The 15,002-nt window shown below is 43.5% G+C and overlaps 1 protein-coding gene across 4 annotated transcripts in view; it reads right to left on the bottom strand.

Moving 5' to 3' along the window:
* LOC143808301 (phospholipid scramblase 2-like) overlaps positions 1-15,002 on the bottom strand; it is a 92,758-nt gene that overhangs the window by 23,518 nt on the left and 54,238 nt on the right. For all 4 annotated transcript variants that reach the window (XM_077290815.1, XM_077290816.1, XM_077290817.1 and 1 more), the window contains exons 5-7: positions 12,517-12,559; positions 9,849-10,069; positions 3,132-3,293 (exon numbers count right to left, since the gene is read on the bottom strand). In XM_077290815.1, the coding sequence (XP_077146930.1) occupies positions 3,132-3,293; positions 9,849-10,069; positions 12,517-12,559 (426 nt within the window). The remainder of the gene's footprint in view (positions 1-3,131; positions 3,294-9,848; positions 10,070-12,516; positions 12,560-15,002) is intronic.

Below are 15,002 nucleotides of genomic sequence, written 5' to 3' on the forward strand. Positions count from 1 at the left end.
TTGGCACCAAAAATGCTGTTGACCAGTGTAATCTTTCTTTTCTTTTTAAATGCACTTTTAGAGGACTAATTAGGGTTAATCAAGGTATGTTGTTGCTGAGTGGGGGCAGTTTCTTTTCTTCAGGAAGTGTCTATAGGTTTTGATAGGATGAGGGAATCTAACCTTTTTTCATTAAAGGTATTATTAATTTTGAAATGTGTTGTAATTTCAGTTATTACAGTTGTGGCCAAAAGTATTGACACCCCTGCAATTCTGTCAGATAATACTCAGTTTCTTCCTGAAAATGATTGCAAACACAAATTCTTTGTTGTTATTATTATCTTCATTTAATTTGTCTTAAATGAAAAAAACAAAATAAATTGGATATAATTCCACACCAAACATAAAAAAGGGGGTGGACAAAAGTATTGGCACTGTTCGAAAAATCATGTGATGCTTCTCCAATTTGTGTAATTAACAGCACGTGTAACTTACCTGTGGCACCTAACAGGTGTTGGCAATAACTAAATCACACTTGCAGCCAGTTGACATGGATTAAAGTTGACTCAACCTCTGTCCTGTGTCCTTGTGTGTACCACATTGAGCATGGAGAAAAGAAAGAAGACCAAAGAACTGTCTGAGGACTGGAGAAACCAAATTGTGAGGAAGCATGAGCAATCTCAAGGCTACAAGTCCATCTCCAAAGACCTGAATGTTCCTGTGTCTACCGTGCGCAGTGTCATCAAGAAGTTTAAAGCCCATGGCACTGTGGCTAACCTCCCTAGATGTGGACGGAAAAGAAAAATTGACAAGAGATTTCAACGCAAGATTGTGCGGATGTTGGCTAAAGAACCTCGACTAACATCCAAACAAGTTCAAGCTGCCCTGCAGTCCGAGGGTACAACAGTGTCATCCCGTACTATCCGTCGTCGTCTGAATGAAAAGGGACTGTATGGTAGGAGACCCAGGAAGACCCCACTTCTTACCCCGAGACATAAAAAAGCCAGGCTGGAGTTTGCTAAAACTTACCTGAAAAAGCCTAAAACGTTTTGGAAGAATGTTTTCTGGTCAGACGAGACAAAAGTAGAGCTTTTTGGGCAAAGGCATCAACAGAGTTTACAGGAGAAAAAAAAAAGAGGCATTCAAAGAAAAGAACACGGTCCCTACAGTCAAATATGGCGGAGGTTCCCTGATGTTTTGGGGTTGCTTTGCTGCCTCTGGCACTGGACTGCTTGACCGTGTGCATGGCATTATGAAGTCTGAAGACTACCAACAAATTTTGCAGCATAATGTAGGGCCAAGTGTAAGAAAGCTGGGTCTCCCTCAGAGGTCATGGGTCTTCCAGCAGGACAATGACCCAAAACACACTTCAAAAAGCACTAGAAAATGGTTTGAGAGAAAGCACTGGAGACTTCTAAGGTGGCCAGCAATGAGTCCAGACCTGAATCCCATAGAACACATGTGGAGAGATCTAAAAATGGCAGTTTGGAGAAGGCACCCTTCATATATCAGGGACCTGGAGCAGTTTGCCAAAGAAGAATGGTCTAAAATTCCAGCAGAGCATTGTAAGAAACTCATTGATGGTTACCCGAAGCGGTTGGTCGCAGTTATTTTGGCTAAAGGTTGTGCAACCAAGTATTAGGCTGAGGGTGCCAATACTTTTGTCTGGCCCATTTTTGGAGTTGTGTGTGAAATGATCAATGTTTTGCTTTTTGCTTCATTCTCTTTTGTGTTTTTTAATTTAAGACAAATTAAATGAAGATAATAATACAAAAGAATTTGTGATTGCAATCATTTTCAGGAAGAAACTGAGTATTATCTGACAGAATTGGAGGGGTGTCAATATTTTTGGCCACAACTGTATGTGCTTATCGATGGGGACGGCCTCCTGGGACCTCACCCACTTATCCCTAGAACAAGGCTCTGAAAAGCTTTGTTAATATGGAGTTCCATTCATTGTCTAGGGGACACCAGGAGACAGCCATTGTAACCGGATCAGTGATAATTAGAGGTAGCTGGTAATCTGACCTCCACCAATCAGCAAGTTATCATTGCATCAGTGGAGAGGTAATAACTTACCCATTTGGGACAACCTTTTTAGGCTGTGTGCACACGTAGCAGATTTTTTGCGTTTTTTTTGCGGTTTTTCGCTATAAAAACGCTATAAAACCACGAAAAAAACGCTAACATTAAGCATCCTATGTAACAGAATGCAATCCGCATTTTTTGTGCACATGCTGCATTTTTTTCCTGAGCGGAATCGCAATCCAGAAAAAAACGCATGTTCATTAAAATTGCGGAATCGCGGCGATTCTGCACACATAGAAGTGCATTGATCTGCTTACTTCCCGCACGGGGCTGTGCACACCATGCGGGAAGTAAGCAGATCAAGTGCGGTTGGTACCCAGGGTGGAGGAGAGGAGACTCTCCTCCACGGACTGGGCACCACATAAGTGTTAAAAAAAGAATTAAAATCAAAAATAGCGATATACTCACCTTCTGGCGGCCCGACCTTCTCAGCGTCTTCCGAGGTGTGTGTGAAGGACCTGCGATGACGTCACGGTCACATGACCCGCGGTCACGTGACCGCTACGTCAATGGAAGGTCCTGAACACACAGCATTAGGAACGGAAGCCGCTGAGGTGAGTATAACCTTTTTTTTTTATTTTTTTTAAATTATTTTTAACATTCTATCTTTTACTATAGATGCGGCATAGGCTGCATCTATAGTAAAAAGTTGGTCACACTTGTCAAACGCTATGTTTGACAAGTGTGACCAACCTGTCAATCAGTTTTCCAAGCGATGCTACAGATCGCTTGGAAAACTCTAGCATTCTGCAAGCTAATTATGCTTGCAAAACGCTAGTTTTCTGCGGGTATATGCATGCAAATTCTGCATGCGATATACCCGCGGCAGGAGGCGCAGAATTGCCGCGGAAATTTCCGCGGCAATTCTGCAACGTGTGAACTTAGCCTTACAGTTTTACACTGATAGGACCCCAAAATGTGTCAGAAGGCATGGATTTGTTCTCTTAAGAAAGGTATAGAAAAGACTAAATTGACATCATGTCTCGAGAGCCATATAAGCCGTTGTAACCACTGCTCCACGATATGATCAGTGAACAAACACATCTCCATAGGACATTAAATACCTCGAAGTTCACATCTGAACAGCAACTACAGGGGATGCAGGGTCCTTGCACTTTAAGAACATCCTCCTCCCTCTCGTTCTGCAGAGTAAACTTGGGTAGACATGGGTGCCAGTTCTGTTTCACATAGCCGACTGTGTTTCCAGGAGGAGCCTGCACTTCAAGCTGTCAGGAGAAAAGCCACACATCATAATCACTCTCTAATTTTAGAGCCATCTTAAGTCTATCATAACAGATTGTGCATCATACTAGATAACAAAGAAACAATTCTTATATGTCAGTGTGGAGGGAGTTTCTAATTTAGTAAAAACCTGGTGGAGAAGCAGGAGACAGACCTCAGTATCCTGCACAAACTGTATGGAAAAGAGAGGACGCTGAATTACAGGCTGGTGCTTACTGTTCCGACACCAGGTGCACTTTCCACTGCCTGTGTCAGACTCAAAAAGGTCTTAAAGAATTTTTTTGGCGAGATTATGTACCGTTTTCTTCCTAAGTCCGGGGTCACACTGTCGTATATGCTCTCAGAATCGGGTAGTTTATGCTAATGACACTCAGATCAAACTCTGTCAGAGACTGATCCTAGTGCAAGAATCTCTGCAAAGGTGTGGAGAAGATGGGGAAATTCATTTCTCCATTGTCTGTGTCTGCGGTAATCGGACTGCACTCGGATGACATTCGAGTGCAGTTCGATGTTTCACAATCACCCATAGACTTGTATGAGTGCACGTGTTCTGATCATCGGATGCACGCGCAGAATCGGCATCCGAATCGTCATGAGAAAAAAAGTTGCAGACCTGCACTGCCCCATAGTGTAACATTTGGCCAAGGGCTATCCAATAAAACATTAGATAGCACTGTGATATGTTTGTGTGAGCGAGCCATAAAGCAGAACCTCGCCTGGCTAGAAGATGTGTGTGGTAATGCAGCATAGATTCGTTCCCTTCAATGCAAATAAAGTGCAGTAGCAGACACAGGTGTGGACAGGAGGGGCGCTGTCACATACAGGATAGGGAATAACGAAAAAAGAGCCCGTCATCAGCCCAAATGGCTAATATGTGAAGTAGCTTTAATTCCCGGCCCGCTGACTGCCTCCTGGAACATGAGTGACCTATCACTCAGACACAGGATTTGGGCAGTGAGCGAGGAGCAAGGAGAGAGGAAGAAGAGCTGAAGGCCCACCCCGCTGCTCCTGCAACTTATTAGCAATTTCTACTAAGGATTTCTCTAAAACTGCAAAACAGATTTCTAAAAACAAGGTAAGAATTTACTCAGCATTAAAGCAATTCACATATACGCCATTAGTTTAGGGGATGAAATCCTGGTGACATATTCTCTTTAATTATCGCTGGGAGACCAACCGAATGAACCCTACTGATCTCAAAAAGAGGACTCTGAATAGCCGCATCTGAATGGAACAAACGTGAAACATTTGGAGCTCTTCTCCAATCAGTCTCTACAGGACTGACAGAGATAGCCGAGTTCAAGGCGCCAATTCATAAAGATGGGGCTCTAAAAGCCCTGTTCTAGGGACTGGTGGGAGTCCCAGGAATCTTTAAAGGGAATCTGTCACCTCATTTTTCGCATATAAACTGCGGCCACCACCATTAGGGGCTTATCTACAGCATTACAGAATGCTGTAGATAAGCCCCGGTGTAACCCAAAAGATAAGAAAAACTAGTTAGATTATACTCACCCAGGGGAGGTCCGGGTCCGATGGGCATCGCAGATCCGGGTCTGATGGGCATCGCAGGTCCGGGTCTGGCGCCTCCCATCTTCATGCGATGACGTCCTCCTCCTTGCTTCTGTCGTGGCTCATGCGCACTCGTAATTCTCTGCCCTGTTGAGGGCAGCGTAAAGTATTGCAGTGCGCAGGCATCAGTAAAGGTCAGAGGCCCGGCTGTTGTGAATTAGACTTTTTGGCTCCCTCTTGTGGTCACTAGTGATATGACTCTGGGATTGTCTTTCTTCAGTTTGGCACTCACCTGGGTCGTTAGTCCAGGGGTGTCGCTATATAAACTTCCTGGATCCTTAGTCCAGTGCCTGGCATCGTTGTAATCAGATCCTTCTGTTGCTCCTGTCTGCTGGTCCTGGTTCTTGCATAATTAAGCTAAGTCTTGCTTCTTTGTTTTTTGGGTTATTTGCTTTGCTTCTATTTTTGTCCAGCTTGTACTAAATGTGAGTTCTGACCTTGCTGGAAGCTCTAGGGGGCTGGTGTTCTCCCCCCGGCCGTTAGTCGGTTCGGGGGTTCTTGAATATCCAGCGTGGATATTTTAATAGGGTTTTTGCTGACCATATAAGTCATCTTACTATATTCTGCTATTAGCTAGTGGGCCTCTCTTTGCTAAATACCTAGCTCATTCTTATGTTTGTCTTTTCCTCTTACCTCACCGTTATTATTTGTTGGGGGCTTGTATCCAACTTTTGGGGTCTTTTCTCTGGAGGCAAGAAAGGTCTTTCTTTTCCCTTCTAGGGTTAGTTAGTTCTCCGGCTGGCGCGAGACGTCTAGAACCAACGTAGGCACGTTCCCCGGCTACTGCTATTTGTGGTGCTAGGATTAGATATATGGTCAGCCCAGTTACCACTGCCCTATGAGCTGGTTTTTTGTGTTTGCAGACTTGGTATTTATTCCTGAGACCCTCTGCCATTGGGGTCATAACACCCGGCGCCTGCGCACTGCAGTACTTTACGCTGCCCTCAACAGGGCAAATCAGTATGCCTGCGCACGAGCCGCGACAGAAGCAAGGAGGAGGACGTCATCGTATGAAGATGGGAGGCGCCGGACCCGGACCTGCAACGCCCATTGGACCTGGATCGCCCCTGGGTGAGTATAATCTAAAGGTACCGTCACATTAAGCGACGCTGCAGCGATATAGACAACGATGCCGATCGCTGCAGCGTCGCTGTTTCGTCGTTGTGAGGTCGCTGGAGAGCTGTCACACAGACAGCTCTCCAGCGACCAACGATGCCGAAGTCCCCGGGTAACCAGGGTAAACATCGGGTTACTAAGCGCAGGGCCGCGCGCTTAGTAACCCGATATTTACCCTGGTTACCATTGTAAATGTAAAAAAACCCAAACACTACATACTTACATTCCGGTGTCTGTCGCGTCACCCGGCGTCCGCTTCCCTGCACTGTGTAAGCGCCGGCCGTCAAGCAGAGCGGTGACGTCACCGCTGTGCTCTGCTTTACGGCCGGCCGGCGCTGACACAGTGCAGGGAAGCGGACGCCGGGTGACGCGACAGACACCGGAATGTAAGTATGTAGTGTTTGTTTTTTTTTACATTTACAATGGTAACCAGGGTAAATATCGGGTTACTAAGCGCGGCCCTGCGCTTAGTAACCCGATGTTTACCCTGGTTACCAGTGAAGACATCGCTGAATCAGCATCACACACGCCGACTCAGCGATGTCAGCGGGTGATCCAGCGACGAAATAAGGTGCTGGCCTTCTAGCTCCGACCAACGATGTCACAGCAGGGTCCTGATCGCTGCTGCGTGTCAAACACAACGATATCACTATCCAGGACGCTGCAACGTCACGGATCGCTATCGTTATCGTTGTTAAGTTGTTCAGTGTGAAGGTACCTTAACTTGTTTTTCTTATCTTTCGGGTTACATTGGGGGCTTATCTACAGCATTACAGAATGCTGTAGATAAGCCCCTTATGGCAGTGGCCGCAGCTTATATGCAAAAAATGAGGTGACAGATTTCCTTTAAATTATCTTCAATCCAATTGTTAGGGGCAGAAATGTGGTCAGTAACACAAGCCTACGACTCCTCAATTTCCCTGACTCCGACTCCACAGCACTGGTCACTACTGAGCATGTGCATAAAGTGCAGCACAGGTTCATCTCAACTAAAAGACAAGACTCTGAGATCAGGAACAGAACAAACATTTATAGGACATTTCAGAACTTTCCCAAATCCTTCTGAAAACATTACAGCACATCCTGCACTGAACTACTGAACCCAATGTATTATACACTGCTCAAAAAAATAAAGGGAACACTAAAATCCCACATCCTAGATGTCACTGAATGAAATATTCCAGTTGTAAATCTGTATTCATTACATAGTGTAATGTGTTAAGAACAAAAAAACCTAAAAAATATCAAAGTAAAATCACAACTAATATCCCACGAAGGTATGGATTCGGAATGATGCTCAAAATCAAAGTTGGAAAATGAAGTTACAGGTTGATCCAACTTCATTGGAAATGCCTCAAGAAAAGGAAATGATGCTCAGTAGTGTGTGGCCTCCATGTGCCTGTATGACCTCCCTACAACACCTGGGCATGCTCCTGATGAGGCGGAGGATGGTCTCCTGACGGATCTCCTCCCAGGCCTGGACTAAAGCATCCGCCAACTCCTGGACGGACAGTCTGTGGTGCAACGTGACATTGGTGGATGGTGCGAGACATGATGTCCCAGATGTGTTCAATCGCATTCAGGTCTGGGGAATGGGCGGGCCAGTTCATAGCTTTAATGCCTTCATCTTGCAGGAACTGCTGACACAGTCCAGCCACATGAGGTCGGGCATTGTCCCGCATTAGGAGGAACCCAGGGCCAACCTCACCAGCATATGGTCCCACAAGGGGTCTGAGGATCTCATCTTGGTATCTAATGGCAGTCAGGCTACCTCTGGTGAGCACATGGAGGGCTGTGCGGCCCTCCAAAGAAATGCCACCCCACACCATTACTGACCCACTGCCAAACCGGTCATGCTGAAGGATGTTGCAGGCAGCTGATCGCTCTCCACGGCGTCTCCAGACTCTGTCACATCTGTCACATGTGCTCAGTGTGAACCTGCTTTCATCTGTGAAGAGCACAGGATGCTAGTGGCAAATTTGCCAATCATGGTGTTCTGTGGCAAAGAGTCTGGCACGGTGTTGGGGTGTGAGGACAACCCCCTTCTGTGGACGTCGGGCACTCAGACCATCCTCATGGAGTCAGTTTCTAGCAGTTTGTGCAGACACATGCACATTTGTGGCCTGCTGGAGGTCATTTTGCAGGACTCTGGCAGTGCTTCTGCTCCTCCTTGCACAAAGGCTGAGGTAGCAGTCCTGCTGCTGGGTTGTTGCCCTCCTACGGCCCCCTCCACGTCTCCTGGTGTACTGGCCTGTTCTCCTGGTAGCACCTCCAGCCCCTGGAAATTACGCTGACAGACCCATCAAACCTTCTTGCCACAGCTCGCATTGATGTGCCATCCTGGATGAGCTGCACTACCTGAGCCACTTGTGTGGGTTGTAGAGTCCGTCTCATGCTACCATGAGTGTGAAAGCACAACCAACATTCAAAAGTGACCAAAACATCAGCCAGAAAGCATTGGTACTGAGATGTGGTCTGTGGTCCCCACCTGCAGAACCACTCCTTTATTGAGTGTGTTTTGATAATTGCCGATAATTTCCATCTGTTGTCTATTCCATTTGCACAACAGCATGTGAAATTGATTGTCAAATAGTGTTGCTTCCTAAGTGGACAGTTTGATTTCACAGAAGTTTGATTTACTTGGAGTTATACTCTGTTTGAGTGTTCCCATTATTTTTTTGAGCAGTGTATATTTTATGGGTCAGTACATTTTATATCAACTCCACCAAAATGGAAACCGACTCCACAACTCTGCTAAGGGGATCATTTAGAAACTTGGTACAACCCCTTTAATATGTTTTTTCAGCTTTTTATTAAATCTCTTTACTACTTGTTTTCCACGTTTATAACAAGTGAAAAAATAAACATTTGTGTTAGTAACAACCAATATGAAATATAATAATAAAAAAGGCAACATTATATGTTAAGTTAGTAATTGAAGATCTCTTGAAAGTTGTATTGTATAATAAGTCATCATCATCGACTGCCAAATGCCTTAAAGAGGCAAACTGTAAATATATAGATAGGGTGCACTCCTATAACAGTATCATATAACAATAAAGAAATGGGGTGCAAAGCCTAGTCTGTAAACATAGAATGAAAGAACAAAGAAGAAAAAAAGACTAGACTAATAATTGCCTGCACAACCACTAATAATAAGATGCAAAAACTTTATTATACCTCAATACACACTAATAAAATCATTTAAAACCATGAGTACAAACCCAATAACCCAACACCCCTACAGGTATATGTAAACCATAGAAATACCACAAAGAATTCTCAAACTGCTTATGAGTACATACAGTATAATTAGCAAACCATGTACAGTCGGTCCAATAAATAAGTGCATAAATATTCAAACGGTAATATGTTGCCAGCAGACATTAGGATATTGACAATAAAATAAATGGATTATTGATGATATAACCCCAATGCTGCAACTAAGGAGTGATTACCATATTCTGTGGCACCATCACAGGCACATATAGTGTCGTACAATGAATCTTAACATATAAAGCTGTGTCTCCATAGACTATCATGGGCATGATTTGCCCCTATATCAAAGTCCTATGCACGGAAACAATGCAAGACAATAATGAGTGCACCGAGCATAAAGGAGAGAAAAGTGCCACAATAATCGTAATTTCACAGATATAAAAATTTGCAGTAATCAGACATATAACCTGGCAAAGAATCAATCAACGTGGCAGGAGGACCAAGGAAGGATATATACGCCTATGGATTGTTAGACATGGGAGCCATAGTACCAGTATTCAGAAATACCCAGGGCTAGATCTGCCCAAAGTCAAAAGCAAAGCAAAAAGGTAGGGGTGAGGCGAAGGCTTACTTACTTTCTGTAGACAGCAGGGAAAACAGCATGAAGAGCATCTGTAAGGTCGGATGAGCCGAATTACTTCACGTCCGCTGTTATCAACGATGGTCATAGTGAAGGAGCGAGCGGGTCCACAGAAGTTCCGAGTGCAGCAATCATTTTCTTCGGCAGCAAAGTACACCCTCTGTCCCATGCTATTCTTGATCTCATATTTGTTGTTGGTTTCGTAGCCAATCAAAGCTTAATATGGAGATACAAGAAATAAAGTTATCAAAAAGGAACTATCCTTATACAAATATAACTTCTAGGCTTGTTGATCAGAAAGATCTTCGAGGAGAGGTTACAGTAGCACATGTAGTGACTCCCGCACAGGGTCAGAATTGCTGCAGAATTAACTAATGAATAAAGAGAATAAATCAGAATCTATATACTTTGTACAGCTGCCAATCCACATATGTACAGGAGCTGCAGGCTGCAAAAGAGCACCATGTGTGGCCAGTCCGTCGGACGAGTGACAGTGGCACCTAAGACTATGGTGAAGATCCCATCACAGCAGAAACAGATATTGATGCTACCAGCAAATCGTTACATACCGTATTTTTCAGACTAAAAGACGCACTTTTTTCCTCCAAAAATTTGGCGGAAAATGGTGGTGCGTCTTATAGTCCAGATGTACATGCTGTGGCTGTGGATGGGGAGGTGGGGGAGTGGCAGCGGCGGAGCAGCAGGTCATAGGAGGCAGGGGTCGCCCATGGGAGTGAAGAGCAGTGAATATTCATTTCTCTTTAATAGCAGACAAGCTGTTCCTGCGTGCTTAAGTGTGTCCACTACTTGAGGGAATGGATATTCGCTGCTCTCCACTCCCATGGGAGTGGACAGCAATGAATATTCATTGAGCTTTAATAGTAGGCACCATAGTCACAGCCACCGGCTTCCTGAAACGGCCGGGCAATCACGCATGCCCGCTATTAAACAGAATCATCTCCATGGAAGTGGAAAGCAGTGAATATTCATTTGCTAAGGTATCAGGCACACCTGATCGCCCGGCAGCTTCAGGAAGCCAGCAGCTATGACTACTGTGCTCGCTATTAAAGATAAATGAATATTTACTGCTCCACACACCAATGACTCTTCTACTTCAGTCTCAGGACGTACCGTTACGGTCTTACATCGGAGTATAAATAGCCTTATAGAGGGCTAGTTAGGAGGAAAGGCCTCTTCTGTAAGAGACACTTCAAAAACTGCTCCGAGTAAGCGATTACTAAAAGTGCTGGCACAATACTATCGTTTTATTGATGTATGCATAGAAATTGTTAATTGCGTCATATTTTGCTCACATATGACTATTAATTCTCGGTAAGTGTCACTGCGTATACTCATAGTTGGTGTTATTTGCAGTAACTGCGGTCATTGTATTTGTTCCTTATACACGGCTTAACCACAATCTTCTCCTTTGTTTTATAAGCTGGTTAATAAATATTCATATTATATTATGTAATCTTTGTGGGTGTCTGCAGATTGTTGCTGTACCCCTCGTCCTCTGGCCGCCCCTCGTACACGTTTCAGCATCATCAGGAGGCTTAGTCTGCACTCCTATACCACAGCTTCCTTCATCTCCACCCTCTAAAGAGGTCCTAAATCCATGGCGCTGATAGAAGCTCAATGATTGGCTGCTGCACTGATGACATGACATCAGCACCTTGGCCAATACAAGACACCAGGAGCAGCACCAGAAACTCAGCACAGGACCTGGGAGTGCAGCTTTTTTTTTTTTTTTATAGAAACCTGTGCCCACGGAGCAAGTCACAGTGGACTTTTAAATATATTTGTAACATTTTGTTAGCATCCTCAGAATTGAGTGGCTGCGGTTTTATTTAAAGGGAGACTAACATTTAAAAAAATGACTTGTTAAATCAGGTTTTTGCTTTAAATGTATTGTTTGGGGGTCAATGTTTTTGTTTCTCACATTACAATCTGCATTAAGGATAAAATATAGAAATATTGCAATTTTCATGCTAAGCTTTGTTTTAGACTCCAACTTCTTCTTGTTTCAGGAAACACATGTACGTAGTCACAATGAACAGACTGAGCCACTGTTGCTTGTAATACTGCCTCCGATTTAAAGGGAACCCGTCACGTAAAAAAAACACTATTAACTTGAACATAAGTTAATTTGCAGGTTAATAGCACTCTGAACCTGCACGATGCCTGCACTTTGAGCCCAGTTACTTGGAGGACATGAAATTCATTCCTTCAGGCAGCGTTCTGGTTTCAGTCATGGAGGTGGTGCTGGGGCTGTTTCAGTCACCACACTGTCTATGGACATGGGCAACTGTACCTGCGCCCTCAGTGCTGGGGTGCGGTTACAGCGACCCCTCTCCGTACACAGAGCAGTGACTATACCCGTTTCGGCACCACCTCCATGACTGAAACCTGAACGCTGGTGGAAGGAACAAAGTTTATTTCCTTGCTGCAGCATGGCTCAAAGTGTGAGCGTCGGGAAGGTTCAGAACGCTATTAACCTACAGATTAACCCCTTATCTGCAGGTTAATAGTATTTTGTCCTGTAACAGGTTCCCTTTAAATCTAATTTAAAAAACATGCCCTGAAATATCATTTTATTAAACCCCAAAACTCTCCTGAACGATCATTTATAATGATTTGTTCACTAGTAAAGTATCACCTACCTTCCAGTAGCTCTACTTGTTGATGGACAAGAAGTTGGTCTATCTGCAAAATCCAAAGCATAAGTTATCAGTAATGTATAGAATGGGTATGCAGCGGCTTAGGAGACATAGGAACGACAATATCAGGCCAGGCAATTTACGCTTCTAAAGATTAGAACAGTCCACAGACAAAGAAAAAACGGCTTCTGGCATCGATTAGAAAGACAAGTAAAACACTCTCGGGACCTTTTTATTCCCTCCCTTCATAAATACTACCACAAGCAAAACTGCGCATAAAATATGTATTATAAAGCAATATCCATGTCAGATGTAATAATTACAACATTACTGTAATAACCCTGGTGTTAACCTTAAAAGATGGTCAGACATGATTTATCATCTGATACATTATGGTTTTATAAAGCCAGGCAGAAACAATTATATAATGTACATATCATACACTTATTATTCAAATACTAAATGAATCAACAAGTTAATAAAAATGTATTTTTACTGAGGGGTTTAATTACTTTGCTTCAATCTCATAAGGAGATTTAAATGGCAGATCTTTAAAGAGAACCTGACATAAGGTGAAAAGTGGCCAGTGTATGCGCTTACTGGATTCCTACCTCTCCGCTGAAGACTTTTTTTTATTTTTTAGATCCACTATACACTTTGAGAGATTCAGACCTTTTTTATTTAGCGATGCTTTTTATGATCTTTACCAAGGGGTGATGCTCATGGAACAGCTTAAGTACAACCCCCCCCCCAGATAATTCTGTGAGTTTTCCTCATGGAAAAGACCCTAAAAATTAGCACTAAATAAAAAAAAAAAAAAAAAAAAAAAAATCTGTGGAAACAAATGGTGGATTTAACAGAAAAAAAAAAAAAGGCAGAATACTCATGGAAGCATCAGAAATAAAATCAGAACAAAACTGGCCAATTTTGACTTGATGACATGTCCCCTTTAACACTAAACTGGCCACGGACAGGAGAACGCAGTCACATGGAAAAGGGAGCTAAAACTATTCTAGACACTTCTTGCAGTGCAAATCTTCCCAGAAAATAAAGCCCCCCATACACTTAAGGTTATTGTCAGGTGAACAGACGATTTTGGTAGGACCAGCTGAATGTTACATGAGCATGGAGACCTGACGATCGTCCTCTGAAAGCTGATGTTGTGGAACATAAGGATCAGGCGATCTGAATTCACACGCCTGATCCTTCCTTCTCCATGTATATGGGCCACTGGTGGAGATGATGGTTAGCTCCTTATTCTGCTCTTACCACAGAGAACACATGAATGCTTGGTTTATCTGAGTATTCATATTTATGGGGAAATCAGGAGAGATAGATGTGGGCCACATGAGAGTTTGGCTGCCATGTGTCTAAGCCGGTCTGTGTCACCTTAAAATAACCTATATTTGCAGACATTTATGCAATGTGTATGACCCTCTAAACAGACAGTGATATGGGCAGATAAGACTGGTCTCTGTACAAGGCTTGTGCACGGGAAGCCATACATAGGTGGTCCAGGTAAGAGAAGCCCTGTCTGTGTCCTGTGTCAACTTGTAACCGACCACGTGGTCCACTGACCACTTGACACACTAAAGCATCTGTGTAGGTCAGGCAATAGATGGGGGTCTTCATACCTAATTGTTTATACTGTAGAACACACTGTGAGCCATGAAAACCAGCTGGGTGAGGTGGGGATTGATAGTGAACGATGACGCACCCCTCACTCACCAGTGTAGTGGTTGTAGATTGTAGTCATTGTCCTGGGGCAACAACTCTGCCATTATGTGGATGCATTTTATATTACAGCCTCTCCCGGGATGGGTTATCTACTAGAATCAAATATAGTTATAAAATGAAGGTACTTAGCAGACAATCTGGCCCATTCGTGTGTGCCCACTATCCACAACAAGGCATATGTTTTATTTGATGAGACCCTAATAACCATTTCTCTGGGGCCAAAAGCCTACAAATTTAAAGGGTGCACAGGATCCAGCACTAATTAAAAACAGCCTTCAGGCAATTATCGAGGCCGTCACCACCTCCAAATGCATGCTACAAAGAAATCTGAGTGCTCCTCCTCCCATCAGTCTAAGGCCACGTGCACACGTTGAGTATTTGGTGAGTTTTTTACCTTACTATTTCTAAGCCAAAACCAGGAGTGGGTAAAAAAAATGTATTATTGGAGCATGTGTTTTCCTCTGATTGTTCCACTCCTGGTTTTGACTTACAAATACTGACATAAAATATTTACCAAATGCTGAATGTGTGAACGTGGCCTAAGGCTGGTTTAATCAATGCTGGATCCAACATGCTCTTTAAATGTGTATGCTTTAGTTATCCTTGTCATGGCTGGTGGGCACACGTCAATTTGGCGCAAAGTACATAATTTTTTTAAGTATATTCTAAATGGCAGTAATGCCATATAAAAATCATAGATTCAGAGTTTATACCTATCTTGTAACAATAACTCCATGAAACTCATTTACATA

The sequence above is a fragment of the Ranitomeya variabilis genome, chromosome 2, assembly GCF_051348905.1.
Source record: "Ranitomeya variabilis isolate aRanVar5 chromosome 2, aRanVar5.hap1, whole genome shotgun sequence".
Lineage (NCBI taxonomy): Eukaryota > Metazoa > Chordata > Amphibia > Anura > Dendrobatidae > Ranitomeya > Ranitomeya variabilis.